General features: G+C 41.5%; 1 protein-coding gene across 5 annotated transcripts in view; it reads right to left on the bottom strand.

Moving 5' to 3' along the window:
- Positions 1 to 23,840, bottom strand: part of map3k4 (mitogen-activated protein kinase kinase kinase 4) — a 216,128-nt gene that overhangs the window by 6,551 nt on the left and 185,737 nt on the right. For all 5 annotated transcript variants that reach the window (XM_043696303.2, XM_043696305.2, XM_087991522.1 and 2 more), the window contains 6 exons: positions 22,078 to 22,158; positions 19,548 to 19,739; positions 14,940 to 15,010; positions 12,158 to 12,274; positions 4,040 to 4,199; positions 2,824 to 2,946 (listed from right to left, as the gene is read on the bottom strand). In XM_043696303.2, coding sequence (XP_043552238.2) covers positions 2,824 to 2,946; positions 4,040 to 4,199; positions 12,158 to 12,274; positions 14,940 to 15,010; positions 19,548 to 19,739; positions 22,078 to 22,158 — 744 coding nt within the window. The remainder of the gene's footprint in view (positions 1 to 2,823; positions 2,947 to 4,039; positions 4,200 to 12,157; positions 12,275 to 14,939; positions 15,011 to 19,547; positions 19,740 to 22,077; positions 22,159 to 23,840) is intronic.

Genomic DNA, 23,840 nt, shown 5'->3' with positions numbered 1-23,840 from the left:
TGTTTGCCAACATAACAGTAGCAGCTGCATTTCAAAATAAGTCAGGCACTATGAAGCCTTTCAAGATATTGCTGGGGCATGAGAGGATGTAAATAAATGCATTTCTTTTCTCTCTGGATATGTACTTTATGAAAATTTTGTATTCTTGAAACCACCATTTTCCCAAAGAAAATCCAGAGTTAAGTTGTGGAGGAGGTGGAATGGTGGTTATTGTCCTGGAACAGTAATTCAGAAACCCAGGCAAATGTTCTACAGACACAGATTCAAATCTTACTGCACAGCTGTGTCTAAAGCTAGTCTTTACATTGCTGACAATGAAACTACCATAAAACCCAGCTGATTCACTTTGGGAAATCTGCCATCCTTATTTGGTCTGGGCTACACGTAGCTCCACATCCAAACAATGTGCTTGACACTCAAGTGCCTTTGAAGATGGTGTTGCAGGTACTCTCAATTGTACCATTTCAGAAAAGTCAAAAGGGAGCAAAACTGGGCAGACCAACAAGCATCGACCGAGCAGCATAGCCAGTCTAGTTGACTCTGCAAAGTCTTCTTCACTAACATCTGGGATTTGTACCAACATTTGGGATTTGTACCAACATTTGGAGAGCTGTCCAAAACAAACTTGCCTAGCAACAGCTTTACAGTCATATTACAGCCATTGTACTAAACAGACAGCACAGTGGCATTCATTCAGGAGGAAATAGCCCTGGGAATTCTCAACTTTATGACTCAGGTCCTCAATAGATCTCAAGGTTAAACATAGTGAAGGAAAGCTCTTGCTGTCTTCCTTCAGCTGATAAAATAGTTAACCTCCAAGTTTAACACCACTTGGGCAAAAGAACTGAAGGTAGCAAGCACACAAAATACATTTTGGGTGGACACCTTCAATGATCATCAGCAGAAATGGCTGAGTAGTACACTGCTGACTGAGCTGACCAAGTCCTGAAGAACATTTGCTGAAGTGGGCCTGCGACATATGGTTAGGAATCAAAAATTAAAACCTAGCAGATCTCACTCTTGTAGCCCAAAACTGTGCTCCTGCGGTTGCTGTGGGCCATTAGTAGAAGAATTTCATACCACAAATTTCAAACTCAATGACTAGCATATACCCCATTCTACCACTACCAACCATCAAGCAAGAGGAATAAGCCTTATTCATTTAGAAGTGTGAGTAGCAGCACAAGGTGCACCTAAACACAATGTGCCAACCTGATGTTACAACACAGGACTACCTACATGCACATTAGTAAAAGAAGCATACAAGTGATATAAATAAATGATCTCAACCAATGGATCAGATCAAAATTCTACAGCCTGCAACATCCAGACAGAAATGACAGAATAACTAATTTAACTGGAAAAAGATGGTGTACAAGTATTCCCATTCTCAATTCTGAGGTACTCCAGTATGTCAGTGCAAAAGGCAAGGCTGAAGCATTTTTCACCATCCACAGCCAGAAGTACAAAATGCCTGACTTGACAGATGCCAGACTTTAATCAATTCAATTCCCTCCACATGATATCAAAAAACAATTGAAGATATTGAATATTGCATTGATCATGGGCCCGAACAAAACCCCAGCAGCAGTACTGAGGACCTGTGCTCCAAAATTAGCTGCACCCATTATAGCCAGGCTGTTCCAGTATAGCTCCAACACAGGCATGTACCTGACAACATGGCAACTGCCCAGATTAAGAGCTGAGAGCAAAAAGGAAGACAAATTCAATTTGACCAATTACCACCCCAACAGTTTACTCAATCATCGGTAAGGTGATGAAGACTGGCATCCACAGTGCTCTCAAATGATTTCTATTAACCTGGCTACTTATGTTCAGCTTGGTTCCTGTATATTCTGGCAACCAGATCATTAGAAATAGCAAAGGGAGAAAGCCATTCAATCCCTCAAGCCTGCACCACCATTTAATAGGATCATGATTGATCTGACATTCCTCACATCCACGTTTTTGCATTTTCCCCATAATCCTGGATTCCCCTCCTGATCATGAATGTATCTCAGTCTTAAATGTACACCAGGACTCTATCCCACAGTTCTCTGTGGCATTGAGTTCCAAAGAATCAAATCTCAGAAGAAATTCCTCTTCATCTCGGCCTTAAATTCACAGCCCTTTATTCTACATTATGTCCTCTAGTCTTAGACTCTCCTATGTGGTGCAGCTTTCTGTAGTTTGGCACCATTTAAACAATAGTGTTCTTCTCTCTCCCAATACTAAGTAGCCTACTCCAGATGTTTAGTACACAAAAATAAACACTATTGTTAATATTTCAAATACTGATTATTTTCTCACCCTGAAATATCAGAGATGCAAAGTCAATGCTAGGAACCATAGCAACAAAGCACTGAGGTAGGGTGAGAATAATGAAGTTAAAGTGCTATTAAACGTCTTAAGTGTTGTGTAAACATAAAATTAGCAACCCTGGCAAGCCAGTAGTGCACTTGCCATCGAGATATGCAATCTAACCCATGTGACTCTGCATCCCATACTTAGCATCCCATACTTAGAATGGCTTAGTATTCTGTAGAATTTATCAACAATTAAAGGGTTAATTGACATAACAGGAGCTTTACTCTCCCATCATTCAAATGTTGTTTAAAACGAAATGTTAGTAGACAGCCAATCACACCTCAAATTCTCCATGATGTCAAGAAATAAAATGGAATCTCATACCTCAATTATACTTTAGAGTCTGAGCCAATGTAAAGCAGAAATCATTTCCACCTAATGTATAATGGACGTAGTGAGATAAACAGAGGATTACTTAGATATCATAAAGTAGACTTCCCTGAAGACCTCTCTTACCAGCAGTGCCAAGGGTACTGTTCACTTCACCAGGCATGGTCTGTGCGATATTCTTCAGTTTTACTGAACAACCGAAGTCCCCCAGTTTGATCAGACCCGATGAGGTGAGGAAGATATTGGCACCTAAAACACGAAGACAGCTTCAATTGGAGCATTTCACCAGAGTCATACAGCACAGGAATAGACATTTTGGTCCTATTCGTCCATGCCAACCAGACACCCCAATCTGACAAGAGTCCCATTTGCCAGCATTTGGTTCATATCCCTCTAAACTCCTATTCATATACACATCCAGATGCCTTTTAAATGTTGTAATGGTAGCCTCCACAACTTCGAATGGCAACTTGTTCTATACATGCGCCACCCTCTGTGTGAAAAAGTTACCGCTCAGATCCTTTTCAAATCTTTCCCTTCTCACCTTAAACCTATGCCCTCTAGTTTTGGACTTTACCAGCCTAGGAAAAGGACCTTGGCTATTCACTCAATCCATGCCTCCCAAGATTTTAAAAGTATCTATAAGGTCACCCCTCACCTTCTGACGCTCCAAGGAAAAAATCCTGCGCCTATTCAGCCTCTCCCTATAACTCAAAATCTCCAGTCCCAGCAACATTCTTGTAAAACTTTTCTGTACCCTCTCAAATTTAACATCTTCCCTGTAGAAGGGCAACCAGAATTGTACACGCTAATTGTCTCACCAATGTCCTGTACAGCTACAACCTGACATCCAACTCCTAAATTCAATATTCTGACCAAATAGGCAAGCCTGCCAACCAGCTTCAACAATCTGTCTACTTGTGACTCCACTTTCAAGGAACTGTGCATCTGCACCTCTAAGTCTCTTTGGCAAAAACTCCCCAAGGCCCTACCATTAATTGTAGAAGTCCTGAAAACAGCAAAATGTCCAGCAAGTAAATTTATTTCATAGCTCACTGGAAGACATTCTATTGTGATCTGCAAGAAAACAGATCCAATTTTGTTTTCATTTTGCCAAACAATAGTATTGTAATATCAGTGATAACATTAATTGCATTAACATTAACAGTGATAACATTAATGTACTTGCATTAATTACAAATCACTGCCCTCAGTTTTTTGCATCACTTGACGGCACAAACTATGGAAGCGTGTTTTGAATACTGTATACTTAACTGAATATGGCTACTGAGATTAGCTTGTTGTATAGTTTCAATTATGTGCTTTTGTGCAAACGCATTACCCTTGATATCTCGGTGTACAATTCCATGTTCATGCAGTACATTGATTGCAGTAGAAATCTGCTTGGTGTACAATCGTATTACATGTTCCTGTAGACCCAGCCTCGCCACCTCTTCTAGTGTGCCTTCATCACAATATTCCATAAAGATATACATTTCTTCCTGATGCAAAAACATAAACACCATAGTCAACATATATGGTAGCTGTCAAAGTATCCAAGCATTTACAGGCGCAATAAATGTTGCATTTAATCACAGGAAAGACATGCATTATAAAAACTTAAAGAGCAAAGAATTCCAGAAATACAAGTAAACAACCAGAAACATCCGAGTGAAGGCAAAAATGACACAGATACTGGAAATCTGAAACACAGAATACTGCAGAAGCTCAGCAGATCTGGTAGCATCTGTGCAGAGAATAACAGAGTTAACATTTGGACTCAAGCAAGACCCTTATTCAGAACTGAAAACACTTTGAGAAATTCTTTTTTCTCAACCAATGCAAAAAACAAAGAGGTTGTAAATGGGGGAGAAAGAAAAGAGATGTAAGATGGGTTTAAATTAAGGTACGAAAGGGAGGGAATGGCTCCTCTATACAGACAGCAAAGGAAGGTGAGAGAGCGGTGGTGTTGAGAGAGAGAGAAAAATGGAAAATAGATAATATAATGTGATCAGTTTCTTAAATTGTGGAATTCAATATTGAAATCTCAAGGCTGTAAAATGCCTAAGTGTAAAACAAGGTGCTGTTTCTCAAACTTGTGTTGTGCTTTGTTGGAACTCTGCCGCTGGCCCAGGACAGAAATGATAGCAAGAAAGCAAGATGGTTTATTGAAATGACAAGCATCTGGGAGGTCAGGATCATTCCCATGCACAGAGGGGTCCTGCAAAGCGGTCCATAAGATCATAAGACATAGGAGCAGAAATTAGGCCATTCAGCCCATCGAGTTTGCTCCGCCATTCAATCATAGCTGATAAGTTTCTCAACCCCATTCTCCCCGTAACCCTTGATCCCCTTGACAATCAAGCACTTATCTACCTCTGTCTTAAATATACTCCACATCCTCCTGTGGCACAGAATTCAATAAGTTCACCACTCTCTGACTGAAGAGGTTTCTCCTTGTCTCCATTTTAAAAGGTCTTTACTTTAAGGCTGTGCCCTCGGGTCCCAGTTTCTCCTACCAAAAGAAACATCTTCCCAACATCCGCTCGAGTCACCTAGTCTGCATTTGGCTTCATCAATGTAAAGCAGACCACACTGCGAGCAGTGAATGCAGCAGACTAGATTGAAGGAATTACATATAAAACACTGTTTACCTGTAAGGTGAGTTTGGGACTTTGGATTGGAGGTGGTGAATGGGCAAATGTTAGACCTCTGATTTACTACGAAGACGCCACATGGGGAAAGAGTGAGGAAGCGGGAGCAGGAGTGAGCCAGACTGTCACAGATGGACTGGTCCTCATGGAATGCTGACAGTAGAGGAGAGGGGAAGATGTGTTTGGTGGTGGCATCCTGCTGGAGGTGGCAGAAACAGCAGAGAATGATCCTTTGCAATTGGAGACGTGAAGGTTGAAAAGGAAGGACAAGGGGAACCCTATCACTGTTATGGAAAGGTGGGAATGGGCTAAGATCAGAAGTGCAGGAAATGGTTCAGACATGGCTGAAGGCCCTGTCAGTGACAGTGGAAGTAGAATCCTTGGTTCAGCAAAAAAAAAAAAGGCCATGTCACAGGCAGTCCAGTGGAAGGTAGCATCAACAAAACAGATGTGACGGAGATTGTGAAACTTGAGAGAATGGATTGGAATCCTTGCAGGAGGCAGGGTGTGAGGAAGAGCAGTCGAGGTAACTATGGGAGTCTGCTGGCTTGTAATAGCTATATAGCTGGACAGCTATTTTCAAAAATGGAAACAGTGAAATAAGAAAAGAATCAGGGATGGACCTAGTGAAGGTGAGAGAAGGATGAAAATTGCAAGCAAAACTGATTATTTCTTTCTCAATATGGACAAGAGCAGGAAGCAGTGTATTGGAGAAAGAGCTATGGGTGTGGACTCAGAGCAGGACTGGAACAACGAATGATTTAAATACTCCACAAACACCGCAGGCATAACTGGCACCCATGGCCACACTTGGAGAAAATGAAGTGCATTGAAAGAAACATAGTTCAGTGATGTTGCCGACGTCACGTCGGCCACCTCAATTTCTCCAGCTCCTTTACCCAATCCGACGTCACCCCCTCCAAACATGCAGCACTTCACCCTCTCTGCAACAATCCCCTGGTTCACCACCAAACCCGCTGACAAAGGTGGGGCAGTGGTAGTCTGAAGAACGGACCTCTGTGTCACAGAGGCTGAACACAAACTTTTCAATACCACGTTCTACCTCACTCTTGCCCACAACCACACCATGGCCCATCAGGCCAAAATCACTCGCACTGTCCATGACCTCATTGCCTCCAATGATCTCCCCTCCACAGCCTCCAAAACTCAATCCTCAGCCCCACACTGTCCGGTTCTACCTGCCCCCTAACATCCACAAGCCCAACTACCCCGGCTGACCCATTGTCTCCGTATGCTCCTGCTCCCCGAATTCATCTTGTTCTACCTCAACTCCATCCGCTCCCCCCACCCCCGTCCAGGCACTTTCTACCTACATCCACGACACCAACCATGCCCATTTCTTCAGCAACATCCAGTTCCCCAGGCCCCAGTGCTTCATCTTCACTATGATGTGGTTCTTATACATGTCCATACCTCACAAGGACGGCCTCCAGGCCCTTCCCTTCTTCCTCTCCAACAGACCCATCCAGTCCCCCTCCACCAATACCCTCCTTTACTTTGCTGAACTGGTCCTTACTTTAATAACTCTTTCTTTAAGTTCTCCCATTTCCTCCAAATCTAGGGGAATGTCATGGGCACCCGGATGGGCCCCAGCTATGCCTGCCTCTTTGTCAGCTATGTCGAACAGTCCCTCTTCAGTATCTACACAATCACTGTGCCCCAACTCTCTCGCCATTACATCAATGACTGCTTCAGTGCAGTGTCCTGCACCCAGGCTGAACTGGAGCTGTTTATCGAATTTGCCCACATCTTCCAAACCGCTGTCAAATTCACCTGGTCCATCTCGGACACCTCTCTCCTCTTTCTTGGCTTCTCCAGTGACAGTCTCCCGACGGATTTTACTATAAACCCACAGATTTTCACAACTACCTCTCCCACCCAGTATCCTGCAAGAACCCCAACCCGTTCCCCCAATTCCTCTGCCTCTGCCACATCTGCTCGGACGAGGAGACATTCTATTCCCAAGCATCCCAAATGTCTACCTATTTGAAACAACGTGCATTTTCCACCTGTCATTCAGACAACCCTCCACCGGACCACCTCCATTCCTCATTCCACTGTCCTAAACCCCATCCCCTAAAGACAGAGTGCCCTTGTCCTCACTTACCAACCCACCAGTCTCCGCATCGTCAACTCCAACTAGACTCACCACCAAGAACATCTTCCCCTCCCCACTCCTTTCTGCCTTCTGCAAGGACCATTCCCTTCGACAATCCTTGCTTTGTACCACCCTCCCCACCAACACTCCAACCCCCCGGTACCTTCTCCTGAACTGGAAAAGATGCAAAACCTGCTGGCACACTGCTCCCCTCTTCCACCCTCCACCTCCACCCAAGGCTTCCAGATGAGACAGAGGTTCACCTGCCTCTCCTCCAACCTAGTTTACTGAATCAGGTGCTCCCAATGTGGTCTTCTCTACATCGGGGAAGCCAAACGTAAATTTAGGGAACGGTTCGCCGTGCATCTCAGCCAGGCCCATAGGGGCCAACCAGAACCCCCCCCCTCCCAATCACCATCCATTTTAATTCCCCTTCCCATTCCCTTTCCGACATGACCATCCTTGGCCTCCTCCATTGCAACCATGAAACAAACCGCAAAATGGTGAAACAACTCAACTTCCATCTGGGCAGCCTACGGCCTGGAGGTCTTAACAGTGAGTTCTCTGATTTCAAATAACCTTCCTTCCCATTCCCCGACTCCCTTCCCAGCCCCTCCCCCTCCCTTCCACTCTTCCCAGCTACCAACCAGGTTGTACCCTCTACCTGTCTTCACCGATCCCTACTTTACCACCCTCTTTATCTGCAGTTCCCTGTATCTCCAATCCCAGTTCTCAAGGAGGGTTACATATGAAACATCAACTTCTCCACCTCCTGATGCTGCCTGACTTGCTGTGTTCTTCCAGCCTCCTGCTCATCTACCTTGGATTCCAGCATCTGCAGTTTTTTCATCTTCTTTACTGCCCTCCTATTTCAAGGACAGCAAATGCTCCCCTCCAACATGATCAAAAATACCCTCCAACACGTCTCCTCCACTTCCTGCATCTCTGCCCTCAAATCCCACCCCTCCAACCCTAAGGATAGAATCCCCCATTTCCTCACCATCTATCCCACTAATCTCCGGAAACAGTGCACTATTCTCCACCATTTTCGCCATCTAAAGATAGACCCCACCACCAAGGATATATTTCCCTGCCAATCCTAGCTGTGTTCTTCAGAGACCATTCCCTCCGCGACTCCCTTGTCAGGTCCACGCTCCCCACCAACCCACCTTCCACACCCAGCCCCTTTCCTTGCCACTGCAGGTGTACAACCTGTGGCCACAACTGCCCTCTCACCTCCGTCCAAGGCGCCAAAGGATCCTTTCACATCCGGCAGAGATTTTCCTGCACATCCACCCACCTCATCTACTGCATCCGTTGTTCTCGATGTGGTCTCCTCTACATCAGGGAGACAGGACAACTTGCGAAGCGTTTCACGGAACATCTCTGGAATACATGCACTAAACAATCCCACAGCCCTGTGGCTGACCACTTTAACTCCCCCTACCATTTTCCCAAAGACACGTAAATCGTGGGCCTTCTCCACCGCCAAACCAGAGGAAGAACACCTCATCTTCCGCCTTGGGACTCTTCAACCACACGGCATCAACACTAACTTAAGCAGTTTCCAAATCTCCCCCCACCTCATCCCAGATCCAACCCTCTTGACCTGTCCTACCTGTCCATCTTCCTTCTCACCAATCCGCTCCAGCCTCCCCAACAACCTATCATTATCACCCCCCCACCTGCATCCACTTATCACCTACCTTTCCCCCAACCCTAGTCCCACTCCCCTAATTATATCCCATCCTCCTTCCCACCCCTCCCCTACATTCCTGATGAAGGGCTTATTCCTGAAACATCGACTCTCCTGCTCCTTGAAAGCTGCCTGACCGGCTGTGCTTTTCCAATGCCAACCTTTTCAACTCCTTCTTTACTGCATTGTTAGATAGAGGATCCATTCTCTCCTTTTTACACTTATGTTACCCCTATTTTACTTTTCTTTCTCCACCATTATCAATGCCTTTGACTTTTGCACTGGGCCTGTGTGTCTATCAAAAGTATTTTAAAAATTAACTTTTAAGTTCTTAAGAGTCATAACAGACTTGCATGAACTCTTTCTCTCTGCACAGAGACTGCCAGGTCTGCTGAGTTCCTCCAGCATTCAGTGTTTACTTATGAGAGTTACTTTGTACTGCAATTGAGATAAGCACTCAGGCTCAAATACAGAATTTTCACCCATTAATTTTAACAGGTAGAAACCCCAGGGTCCATGCAAACAGTAGTGGTGAAGATTGGCTCTTTCCAGTCTTTGAAAGCAAAGTTCCAACATTAGGCAGCGCAAATAAGAGTCCTGAATCAGAACCAGTTCTTTGTTCTATTAAGTTGAGCCAAAGTACAATTTGCAATCCAGAACAGGAAGGGAGGCGTACTTAAATTGCCAATGATTATTAAATCACAAAACAGAGAAGTTAACATTGATTTGGAACAAAATGGCTCAGACAGTCATTAGGATGTACAGCATAGAAACAGACCCTTTGGTCCAACATGTCCATACTGACCAGATTCCTAACCTAATCTAATCCCATTTGCCAGCACTTGGCCCATATCCCTCTAAACTCTTTCTATTCATTTACCCATCAGTTTTTCAATTTGAAAGTATTTTCTGAATGGGGACATTGCATTTAATCATGTGGGGAGTCCTCTGCCTTCTGCTTCCCACAACTTAAATGCTGTATTTATACCAGCCTCCACCACTTCCTCTGGCAGCTTATTCCATACATGCACCACTCTCTGTGTGAAAAAGTTGTCCCTTAGTTTCCTTTTAAATTTTCCTCTTTCACCCAAAACCTATGCCCTCTAGTTTTGGACTCTCCCACCCAGGAAAAAAGAGCTTGTCTATTTATCTTATCCATAAATAGATGAGGTAATCTTCTTTGCTGTCCATGATTTTATAAACCTCTATGAGGTCACCCCTCAGCCTCTGATGCTCCAGGGAAAACAGCCCCAGCCTGTTCAGCCTCTCCCTGTAGCTCAAATCCTCCAACCCTGACAACATCCTTGTAAATCTTTTCTGAACCCTTTCAGGTTTCACAACATTATTCCTACAGGAGGGAGACCAGAATTGCACAGAATATTCCAAAAGTGGCCTAACCAATGTTCTGTACAGCAACATGACCTTTCAACTCCCACACTCAATGCACTGACTAATTAAGGAAAGCATACCAATGCCTTCTTCACTATTCTATCTACTTGTGACTCCACTTTCAAGGAACTATAAACCTGCACTCCAAGGTCTCTTTGTTCAGCAACACTCCCCAGAACCTGACCATTAAGTGTATAAGCCCTGCTCTTTTGCCTTTCAAAAATGCAGCACTTCACATTTATCTAAATTAAACTCCATCTGCCACTCCTCAGCCTATCGGCCCATCTGATCAAGGTCGTGTTGTAACCTGAGGTAATCTTCTTTGCTGTCCACTACACTTTCAATTTTGGTGTCATCTGCAAACTTACTAACTATACCCCCGATGTTCACATCCAAATCATTTATTTAAATGATGAAAAGCAGTGGACCCAGCACCAATCCTTGATGCACTCCACTAGTCACAGGCCTCCAGTCTGAAAAGCAACTCTCCATCACCACCCTTTGTCTTCTACATTCGAGCCAGTTCTGTATCCAAATGATTAGTTCTCCCTGTATTCCATAGATTAAATTAACAGGCCAAGAGAGAAAGGAAAGTACATAACATCTGTACAATTTGACTTCTCAAACTGTGCACAAGCAACAAGTCACAAAACATATATATAAAAAAGCTATTATAAACAAAGTGTCTGCAATTCAACTTTAAACACTTCATATAACTTATCAAAGCTGTGCAGTTTTAAAATGGAAACATTTTTTCTTGCACTAACAAAATATTATAAAAGCAGAAAATGCTGAAACATTCAAGTCAAAACCTAACTGTGAAAAGAAAGTAGGATTGAAGTTTCAGGCCAAAACATTTTCTTCAAACTCAAGCAGTCCTCTTAAGTCAGTTTACAAGATACATGAAGTGTTGCAGGTATTTCAATCTCAATATAAAGTCTTCCAGCCTTTGATTGGTCAGTGACATTTTATGAAAAATATAAGGAAAATCGAAGTGATCACTCTCTGTCTTTGTTCTTGCTAAGCTATCTTTCTTTGTTACTTTAAAAGATCTCTCCTTTATCAAAACACAAGACACACTGGATTCAGTTAGTATTCAAATCAGAACACTATTGGTCCTCCTTCTAGAATTCCTCTCTTGAAAATGTTGACTTGTGCCAGGGAGCAGACCAAGAGCTCAATTATTCCTTTAGGTTTGTTCCACATTACCTACCGTCATTCCTGAGGAAGAGCTTATGCTCAAAATGTCTATTCTCCTACTCCTCGAATGTTGTCTGACTGGCTGTGCTTTTCTAGCACCACACTCTTCCATTTGATCTCCAGTGTCTGCAGTCCTTACTTTCTCCTACCTACTGTCATTGTCTAGTCCCAACATTAGCTCATGTATCTCTGGTACATTTTTCAATTTGAAAGTATTTTCTGAATGGGGACATTGCATTTAACCATGTAGGGATCTCTCTGCTTTCTGCTTTCCACAACTTAAAATGCTGCCTTGGTACATGGATAGGAGGGGAAAGTCAAAGTAATTAGCTTTTCATTGTAAAAGGTACAGTACTTGAAGAAGGGTTGGAAGAAATGGAGGAGAGTATTTAAATTACTTACCCGATGCAGTTCTACACCAAAATACCGTACCAGGTTAGGGTGTTTGATGCCTTCAAAAATTTTCAATTCATCTGCTGTCTCCTTGATTGTTTTATGATCATTTGGCTGGAATCTGATCTGTAGATATCAAGAACAAAGTGTGAAGTTCGTGTTAAAGGAGGAGTTGCATTTACATAGATTCTTTCAGAAGCCCAGGCATTCCAAATTGCTTTACAGACAATTAAATACATATGTTTTGAACCAAAGTCAAGAAAGGTAAAGGTAAAAGTTGCCATTGTCACCACTTGACTGCTGTCTCATTAGACAGAAATGACTGGCACTGGTTCATTTTGAAGGCCATCACACCTCGAATAAGGGGAGAGTTTGGGAAGGAGGGTCCTTCATATCAGTGTGGGTATTGAACCAATGCTGTTTGCCATCACCCCACTGTCATTACTGATTTTTGAGTTTCTGTTCTAAAATGCATACTGAAAGATCTCACAAACGTGATCAAGTACACTGCTGATTAACTATTGTCTGGGATTCTGGGGAGAACTGCTTTTCTTCAATGTAGTACTTAGGCTTTTGTTTTCATTTTCTTGAAAGGATAGACAGACATCAGTTTCATGTTTCATCTGAGATGTGCCTCCAAAAATGCAGTCTTTCCCGAGCCCGGAAATGTCATCACAAATTGTGTATTTGAATCTCTGCAGTGAGGTTTAACCTTCCATCTCAAGAGGCGTGAGTGCTAATAAACAAGTCACAAACAAAAGCACTGAAAGATGTAAATGCAATCACATCATTTGCACTGATGTGAAAGTCAAGACAATTGCAACTGTTTGTCAATCCCACTGCACAATTTAAAAAATAAATATAGGGATTAAATGAAATACCGAATTAATCATGTTGATGTGTTTCCACTCGAACAAACCAGAGTAATTTACTGCAGTCTGTGCATAATTCATGCTGTCTATATCATTGAAAATTGTTCATTGACCATGTGGAAAACATGGCATAAAAGGCAAAACTCAGAAATTATTGCCTGTCAAAAAGCATCCTTTCACACAGAAAGGAACTGATTCAATTCCAATTAATTCCCTCCATTACCCCTCTCTGACACACCATGTTGGCTTCTTACCCAGCCAATTATATAACCAAGACAACATTTTATTACATAATGAACCAATCAAAAAATAGGAATAAAACATATGAATATATTACCCTCCCATCTTGTAATAAAGTAAAAATATTTTGTACATTCTCTCAGAAGGATCTTGAATGTATCTTTGCCTCAATTCCAGAAGCTACGACTCTGAAATGTTTAGGCTCTCCATTTATGAGGAACTTTTAACTCCATGAGGTTATGGCATAATGTTATAAAACCATACTCTTGGCACAAAATCTTACCAAATTGGAGTGAATTTTAGGAATTCTGGCACCTGTTCCATAACCTGTTTTTTTTAAACCATTAAGGATGCTAATACATTATTGAGATTTATGTTGCAAGGCAATGATAGATTTCAGAGCATGATTTCACAAATGTATCCCCTCTTGCGCTCAATTCCTATGCAAAACATTTCCAGTGCAGGGATTGAGCAGGTCATTTGTTATTTGCAATTTCACATCAGTGCAAATGATGTGATTGCATTTACACCTATTCAGTGCTTTTGTTTGTGACTTGTTTGTTAGCACTCACATCTCTTGAGTTAGAATGTTAACCTCACTACAGAGATTCAAATACACAATTTGTGATGACATTTCCGGGCTAGGGAAAGACTGCATTTTTGGAGGCACATCTCAGATGAAACATGAAACTGATGTGTGTCTATCCTTTCAAGAAAATGAAAAAAAAACCCAAGTACTACATTGAAGAAAAACAGTTCTTCCCAGAATCCCAGTGAACCCATCACTGCTGATGTGATTTTTAATTTCCCAATGGCTTAAGGCTGTACATTTGCCTTTTCTCTGCCGTGCTTTTTTCCAATTGTCAGAGGCAGCTGGTGGTTTGATGACAAGATCAAGATCAGTTTAACACAGCACCCTGTGATCTTTCCACTGCTCTAGCTTCTGAAAAGCAAAATGAACCAAACAAGTTGTGCAAGCAAGAGTGGAGTGAAACTAAACGTGGAATACAACAGACTGAAATGAACTCTGGAAATACAGCATTGGCCTTGAGATTGTTTTTAAAGTGAAATGCTTTCTCATCACATTCTTATGGAATAGCTTAATTTCCCTTCAGATCTCCAAACCACACTTGGACAAGAAGGGAAGTGCATGCAGTTGAGCTTAATCACAATGAAGAACTGGTGTTAACAGTGGTGCCTCCTGGGTAGGGAAAAGATGCTATAATTGACAAAGAATAGAGTTCAAAGACAGCAAGCCTTGTTGCAGGGATTTGAAAACCAAAGGGTAAGTCACAAGAAAAGGTCATTTTATTTTTTAGCCAGTAACAGATTTCTCTCTAATGCTTCTGGCATGTATAAAAGATAAAAATTACAATTAATTTCAGAAATAATTCATTTTGATGCAGTTAGAACATTTACAGAGATGGAGCAAATAATTTTCTCTACAAAAGGATAAAAAACCTGAGTCTTTCCTTGGATCCTCTCCTTGTTGTTAATTTGATTTTTAAACACCTTTCTATATCCCAATGTCTGGGAAAGGGACTTGCTTTATTTCCCCAATACTTCAATTTCTACCATTCTTCGGTTCCAGATGTTATTAGACAGCATATTAATGGATTTGGCAGACAATGCAACAGAAAACATGTAGAAAACAACATCCTAAAACAAAAAATACTTACTTCCTTCATTGCCATTAGTTCTCCAGTATCAACATTAATACAAGTGTACACTTTTCCATACTGTCCTTCACCTGAAGAAGCAAAATATATTATTGTTGTATTAATGCCACTCTTTCTAAATAGTACAGACATGAGAGAGATGGCCTACCTTTTTACAAACAACTTAGTGTGTTAAATGAAAAAGTCAAAGACTCTGCCAGAGGCAGGAAAATATCTTCCACACAGCATTTGGCTTAAATTGTCTCAAGTTAAATTATTTTATATAAATCAAAATCTATAAACTCAAATAATGCAACATTTAATTTATGAGAACATCAGGCTAATTTTAATCATCACCATCATACAAAGCACTTGTGTGCAAACCACATACAGGCACAAAGTGTAACATCTTTTTGAGTTGATGTTACGCAGTAATGAAAAGATTCTTGCAAATAGCACCCAAATCAATTTACGGATTTAATGCTAGTCAAATCTTTGCTTACTGAATGGCAAAAAAATGTTTTCGTTCGACATTTAAATACAAAGTATTTTGGGATTATAATGACAATGAAGTCAACAAAAATGATTTGCATTTACAAATCAAATTTTGTTGTTAAGTGCAAGGCAGGCTTGGGTAGTTCTTGAAAAGTAACAACACTTTAAAATCTATCACTTTGGTACATGGTAAATTTTTAAGTACACGTAGTGAGCATCTGCTTCACCTTTTGTCGATCCCTACTGCATTATAAGAGCCAGTACTGCTGACAAGGGTGGTGCTGTCATTGTCTGGTGTACTGACCTCCACAGTACGGAGGCGGAGTGCTAGCTCTTAGGCACCACCTCCTATGTCCCCTTGGATCATGATTCCCCTGTCGAGTATCAGGCCACTGTGTACACAACTGTCACCAACATCACCTTACCTTGGAATCTCTCCAAAATCCACAACCAGATCTGCCCAGGCAGATCCATGGTTTCTGCTTGCTCCTGCCCTGTGAAAGCCTCAATAATAATTTCTTCTCCCCTTGTCCAGTCCCTCCCCACTTACATGTGTGATTCTTCTGATGCTTTACATCAGTTTCAAATTTCCAGTTCGTGGACAGCAGCCGTATCTTCACCATGGATGTGCAATCCCTTTACACATCCAACTCCCCTATCAGGATGATCCAAGGTCCACCACTTCTTCCTAGAAAGAAGTTCTGAATCATTCCAATCCACAATCACCCTCCTCTACTTGGCCAAGCATGCCTTCACTTTGAACAACTTCTTCTTTAACTTCTCTCATTTTCTTCAAGGCAAAGGGATGGCCATGGGTACCCCACTCTCTTTGTGGCGTAGGTGGAATATTCCTTGGTCTAGTCCTATTCGGCCCCAACTCCACAACTCTTTGTCCAATACATCAATGACCTCATTGGAACCACTCCCCCCCCCCCCCCATCCTGAGCTGGAAAATTTTAATCAACTTTGCCTCCAGTTTCCACTTTTATCTCGTCCATTTCCTCCCTTCCCTTCCTTGACATTGGTGACTAGCCTGTACCCAGAAATGGAAACCAATGTCCATCACAAACGCATCGACTTCCACAGTTATCCAGTTAAGTATCCTCATGCCCTGATTCCCACAGGGACTCCATTGTATTCTCCCAGTTTCTCCATCGCATCAGCTCTGATGATGCCACTTTCCACAGTGGGGAGTCTCAGAACTGTCAACCTTTTTGCTCAACCAAGGATTCCCTGATACCATGGTCTACTAGGGTCCTTAGCCATGTCTGGCCCATCTCCTTCACTTTTGCCCTCACCTCTTCCCTTCCTTCCCACAACAGGAATAGGGACCCTCTGGTCCTCGCTTACCTTCACAGCCAAAAGATTGTAAGCCGCCATTTCCTATTACCTCCAATGGGAGGCCACAACCAGAGACATATCCATCTGCCCTTCTTTTGTCAGCACTGGCAGGGATCATTCCCTTCAGAACACTCTGGTATACTCCTCCCGATTCCTAACACCCCGATGGTATCTTCCCATGTAATGGCAGAAGGTGTCATACCTGCCAATTACCTCCTTCCTCCTCACCATCCAAGCTCTCAGACATACCTTTCAGATGAAGCAGCAATTTACCTGTATTTCATTCAATTCGGTCTAATGTATTTGCCGTTCACAACGCGGTCTTCTCTACACTGGGAAAAGGAATCCACATTGGGGAACCGCTTCACAGAGCATCTATGCTACGTTTGCAAAAGTGACTCCGAGCTTCCAACAGTCTACCATTTCAACACGCCACCATGCATCTTGGCCAACATTTCTGTCGCAGGTCTCCTGCAGTGCTCCAGTGAGTAGGCTTGAAAAACAACACCTTATTTTCTGCTTGGGGATCCTGCAGCCTCCAGGACTCAACGTTGAGCTCAATAGACCTTGATTCCATCCTTCTAGGTTTCTTACCCACCCCATCCTGATCCTGTTAGGTCATAGGTTGTTTATAAGCACTTCCAGCTCAGCACTGTCCTCATGAGTAGTCCTACCTGCCATACTCCCTTCCTACCTATCCGTTCCACCCTCCCCTCTGACCTATCACCTCCATCCCCACACCCATTCACCTATTGTACTCTTGCTACCTTCTCCCCAGCCCCACCACCCCCCCATTTATCTCTCCACCCTGGAGGCTTCCCGCCTCTATTCCTGAAGGGCTTTTGTCCAAAATGTCAATTTTCCTGCTCCTCGGATGCTGCCTGACTTGCTGTGCTTTTCCAGCACCAGTCTGATCTAAACCCTGTTTATAAGCACATTTTCACCCACTCTCAGGCCTATCCTAGTAAATAGCTTTGATTCAGCACAGACTACCCATTCTCTGTAACCCTCCACTCTTATGATCACTTATTCAGTTTTTTTCATCCTGGCCTGCCCTCCATAATCATCCTATTCCTTTTATACCTCCCTGTGTGGGCTCCATCTCTACCTGTCTGCTCACTTCTCCACCCTCTCCTCCATCCCAAAAAAACCTTGTCTTCAGCTTAAATATCAGTTTTGACCAGCTGTTCTGATGAGTCATCACTGGATTCAAAATGTTTAACTCTGCTTTCTTCCCATAGATGCTGCCAGACCTGCTGAGTTTCACTAGCAATTTGTTTTTATTGCATTAGGAGGTATGGGTTGATAATTTCAAATAAACAAGTGATTGTTAATTTCTATCCAAGGTTATGCTGAATCAGGCATCAAACAGCAGTTCTGATTTCATCTTTATTGCAATATTAGCAGAGAAAATAATTGTGTAAAAGGCTGAATTTAAACTTTTGAATGTTGTGCTGGTAAAGAGGTTATTTGACAATGAGGAATTTTTTGATGAAAGTGAAAAGCAACTGGCTGTTCTGTAAATAGAACATTGAAAATAAACCATTAAAAGTAAAACAAAGTCAAACTGTAATCTGGCCGAATACGATGGAAGAAACAACTTCATAATGTCGATTTAACAAACCTGGTATTTTGAGCATTTTTATTACCATTTCAGATACCTGTCACAGTTTTCTTATAATTCTGCAATGTGTTTTTCTCAACTATGGATTCCTTTTCCTCAAAATGAATTTGAGATTTGAGTTCTTTCACTTGCCAACTTGTACCTCAGCTGTTGTCTCAGAGTAACTGATCCATTATATGAAAGAAACTACTGCAGCCATGGAATCACAGACACAGAAGGCCTTGAGCCAAGGCCTGAGCATGCTGACCAATGCTGTGCAAAAGTGGCATTGCCACATTTGGCAAATTGGGCTTCCATTGCTGATTCAATACACCCTCCTTAAAATGGAAATGTACGTGAGTACCTTATGACAAACCCAGGCCAAATATCAAATTCTGAAGAGTCATCACTAGACCTGAAATATTAATTTTGCTTTCTCTCCACAGATCGTTGCCAGACCTGTTGAGATTCTCCAACTATTTCTGATTTTGTTCCAAATATGAAGTGATTTACGTTAGCTATGCTTAGTTGGTAGCATTCTTACCTTGGGGACAAAAGATGTGCATTACAAATCCATTTCTAAGAGGTTAAAAAAAACCAAGGCTGACACTCCAATGCACAACAGTCAGAGAACTGTCCAATGCACAACAGAACACTGTTGAAGGTGCTGTGTTATGAGTGAAGAGGTAAATTAAGGTGAAATCTGCTCTTTCAAGTGGCTATATTTTAATATTTTATGGTACTATTTTGTAAAACAGCAGAGGGATTCTCTGTTCTGGCCAAGATATATCTCTCAATTAAGATCACTGAAATATATCTTCTGCCTTTTATCAGTTGCTATTTAAGGGTACTTGCTGCACACAAAATGACTGGTTTTCTACAACAGTGAATACACTCTACTGTTGATTGTAAAGTGCTTTGCAACTGTTGGTGACTACAAACATCATGATATTAATGCAAGACTTTTGTTATCAGGTTCAGCTGTGATATCACCGTAAGTAAATCTCACGTTCAAATCTCTACTTTCAAACATTTAGAATCGCTATTTGTGGGAAAATGCAAAATGGATCAATATTCTGCTGCAAATTTGGACCCCAGCAAGAATATTTTTAATACTCATTTTCAAAATTCTATACATAAGAACTGTGCAAATTGAATGCTTATTTTTAAATCCAAAACTCTGACATTACCTATTTTGTTTCCTCTCTGCCACTTAAATGTTACTTTTCTTAATCCAACTTGCATGACATTATCGTAAGATTTTGGAATGTCACAGACTTGGCCAATGATATTCTTTTGCTTCATCTGCTGGTTCTGTTGCTCCTCAAAGGATTTAATTGACTTGCGAACAATGTCAATTCGACTTTGCTTAGCAGCTATATCTGGGAAATCAAACACATATTCAATTTGTAAAATACATCAAATAATTGGTGAGATCTTCTTGCCTTCTTCTCCCACAATGCTAAATGCATAAGGCCTCTGTAGATTAGGCAACATTTCATTTACAAAATAATTTTTTCAGTTTGTGTCATGTTTCACAGATTAATTACTATTTTAAGTAAATTGAGCTCCTTCTGATATTTGTCAGCAGTTCGTGTAGCTTTATGGAGGGAAGCAGTACATGTAAAATAGAGATGGAAGCAAATCAGAGAAAAAAGGTATCAAGGCTAAGAAGAAATATTTCAATAGTAAGATTGTAAATTGGATGAAGGAGGTTTCCAGCAACTGAGTAGAGACATTATATTAGATTAGATTAGATTAGATTACTTACAGTGTGGAAACAGGCTCTTCGGCCCAACAAGTCCACACCGCCCCGCCGAAGCGCAACCCACCCATACCCCTACATTTACCCCTTACCTAACACTACGGGAAATTTAGCATGGCCAATTCACCTGACCTGCACTTCTTTGGACTGTGGGAGGAAACCGGAGCACCCAGAGGAAGCCCATGCAGACACGGGGAGAACGTGCAAACTCCATACAGTCAGTCGCCTGAGGCGGGAATTGAACCCGGGTCTCTGGCGTTGTGAGGCAGCAGTGCTAACCACTGTGCCACCCACTGTGCCGCCCATATGTAGCGTGGAATTTTACTGGCCAATTGTTACTTTAATGTTAAGCATGTGCTAAATTAAATGAATCTCAGCAAAGGGGCCAGTGAGCTTCCGGATATTGTTTCGGAAGGGAAACTAGTTGAACATATTACTCTTGATCCTTAATCAGTGACTTGTGCTGGAATCACTGCAGATATCCCTGTAATGAAACGACTGCCAATAGATCAAACCCTTACATAATAAACCAGACGTTCTTAACCCCTGCTGAGATGTGCCAAACATCCGTCACCATCCACATGAGGGAGGGAGGAAACAGATAAGATTGAGGAACATGCTAAAATCTGTACTACTACTAACCAAAGTGTAACTGCACTCGTCAGGGAACACAAGTGAGTCAGATAGGAAGGTGAAGTTGAGACAACAACGAAATCATCTGTGATCTTACTGAATGGCTGAGCAGGTCTCAAAAGGGTGAAGTGGTATATTTCTGCTCTTAATTCTTATATTCCTATGGATCTCATGAAAATATGCCAAAGCCCAAATATGACCAATATAAGTTTTAACATAAAGGGTAACAGTCTTCTCACATAGTTTAGAAAATTTATCCAGTGAGTAACTGAACTATTAAGAACCAAAACATTCCAAAATTAATGCTTAGTTTATGCTGAATTAGGTACAATCATCTCACAGCACCAGTTTAACAAAGAAATTTCCTGCTCATGATCAATATACAGCAAATGCAGATGGTCACTTGTTTGTTCGTGACTTGTTCTCTGATGGGCTGTGGTTTTTGTGCATCAAACACCTTCTGGATTAGGCAAGATGAAGAAAATGACAAGAAAAGGAAAAAATGCTCAATTTTCACTTTCCTGCCTTTTAAACTACAAATTCCAATGGTTGTCTGGCATAGACACAATTTGTGTTGATTTGTCCAATAGTTTTCGGAGCATGGACACGCAATATCAGACATTAACAAAATATAATCTTAATGACAAGTTGTGCAGTAACTTAGTAGCAATACACACAGGTGACAGAAAATAAGATAATATCGTATTGCAATTGAGGAACTACACACAATTATACTTCACTATAGTGAGTCAGACCAAGTGTGAGTGCGCAAAACCAAGCTGTAGTGCAATCAAATATCATTAAGCACCAGTGCATTCCAAACATCAAGAAAATGGCAAGTGGCATTGGTGAGGATACATGAAAAACCTAAAACGTAGGGAAGTGAGAACTTCAAAAGTATACACAGTACTCCAACCCTCTGTACAACAACAGCAAAGCACTTGCACTTTTATAACCTATTAACTCTTAAACAACAAATTCCATTTGCCTTACAAATCACTTGGCGTACCTGTACACTAACTTAAAGTGATTAATTTACCAGGTCACCCAATCCCTTTAAATCTCAAAACTGTGCAATATAAATTATGTAAATACTACATTGTTGTGTATTCTTCTTGCCAAATTTGACAATTTTATCGAAAAGATTTGCAGATGCTAATTTGTCGAGGCCAAGGGAACTAAGTCAATATGACACATTTTGTTTAAAATAAAACTGACTGCAAGCTAAAATGCAAAATATTCTAAACAGTGTCAAAACTCCCAACTTTTACAGAAAAAATGTCAAATTGCATCAATCTGCATATTCAGAATGATGTTCTTACCTTTTGGCTGACTTAACAGAGAGCGAAGCTCCCAGCTTCTGCGTGCACTAACACTGGGATCTCCTTTAGGATATATAGGTTCTGGGGAAACAAATTAGTAAACTCAGTCAAGTCTACAACTACAATGTAATTAATATTGAAAAGATGTCAAACATAAAAAATATGACATGGATCCTCAGTCTTAAATATAGTTAACAATGGAACATCTTCAACATTCTGGCACACAGAATTCCAAATTCACAATATTAGGATGAAGACACTTCTCATTTCAGACCTAAATGATTTAAATCTTATTCTCCATGTCGGCGGCACGGTGGCACAGTGGTTAGCACTGTTGCCTCACAGCGCCGGAGACCCGGGTTCAATTCCCGCCTCAGGCAACTGACTGTATGGAGTTTGCACGTTCTCCCCGTGTCTGCATGGGCTTCCTCTGGGTGCTCCGGTTTCCTCCCACAGTCCAAAGATGTGCAGGTCAGGTGAATTGCCATGCTAAATTGCCCATAGTGTTAGGTAAGGGGTATGGGTGGGTTGCGCTTCGGTGGGTCGGTGTGGACTTGTTGGGCCGAAGGGCCTGTTTCCACACTGTAATGTAATCTAATCTAATGTCCTTGTGTCCAACCAACAGAGACAACTTCAGTATCCACTCCATCAAACCTACTTCGGAATCAACTCTATTTCAATAAAACCTTTAGGACCAAATTTTCTTAGCCTATATTGTAAACCCCTCTAATCCCAGGAAATTCCTAACAAAACATCACTGTACAACCTCCAATGCAAAATATCATCTTAAATATGGAGGGCAAAACTCCACACAGTACTCCAGGTGGGGCTTAAAGTGCAGAAATCCCATTGCAATAAGATGCCATGTGCCTTCTTTAACTGCTTGTTCTACCTGCGTGCTATTTTCTTTTGACATTCCATGTACAGGTTGTTCTGCTATAGCATGCTTTTCTTTAATGCAAATTCGCTATAACAGAATTGATGAAGTGGGGACACTTTCTATAACACAAACTTTTACGATGTGTATTGGTTATAATGTGAATCCAGCCCCATTAGTTTAAATGGTGCTGCTATTATGTGATTTTCTTATAACACGGGATTGCTCGAGAACGGAACTACTACATAATAGCAGAACTGACTACATACCCAAGTCTCTGAGTATCAGTAAACAAATTTCATTCCTGTTCAGCCTCTCTCCACCGTCTCAGTTTCTATCATACTACAATCATAGATTTGTAAATAACTCTGACTCTCACACTAAATGTCGAGGCACTCTACTAGATACAGCTTGTCCCGTTTCCACTGACACACTGCTTCCTATTTGTTAGCCAATCCTCTATCCATGTTAACATAACACACTCAATTTTATCACCCCTATATTACATATTTAGCGTTTTGTATGGTAGTCTATAAAATACCGTTAAAAAAAAATGTAAACTACGCACACTAGCTCCCCTTTACGTACCTTGCTAGTTACATCCTGAAAAATTAATGTGTCAAAAATCTTTTTCATAAAATCATGCTATGGTTATCAAAGTACATTATTAAGACTTCTTTAATGTTTTCCTGACGCCTAACATCAACCTGTTTTCTTGAACAATGGTATCACATTTCCAATCCACTGGGATCATTCATGAATCTGGCAAATTTTGGAAGATGACTGGTACATCCACTAGCTCTGTAACTACCTCTTTTAAAGCTATGAGTGCAAGCCATCAAGACTTGGTAATTCATCAATTTCTTGTATTTGAAATTTCTCAAAT

Source organism: Chiloscyllium plagiosum, unplaced genomic scaffold (genome assembly GCF_037043375.1).
Source record: "Chiloscyllium plagiosum isolate Xiang-an unplaced genomic scaffold, Cpla_swu_hap1 HiC_scaffold_10, whole genome shotgun sequence".
Classification (NCBI taxonomy): Eukaryota; Metazoa; Chordata; class Chondrichthyes; order Orectolobiformes; family Hemiscylliidae; genus Chiloscyllium; species Chiloscyllium plagiosum.
The sequence above is the reverse complement of the archived record's forward strand: the minus strand, read 5'-3'. Positions and strand labels throughout refer to the sequence as shown.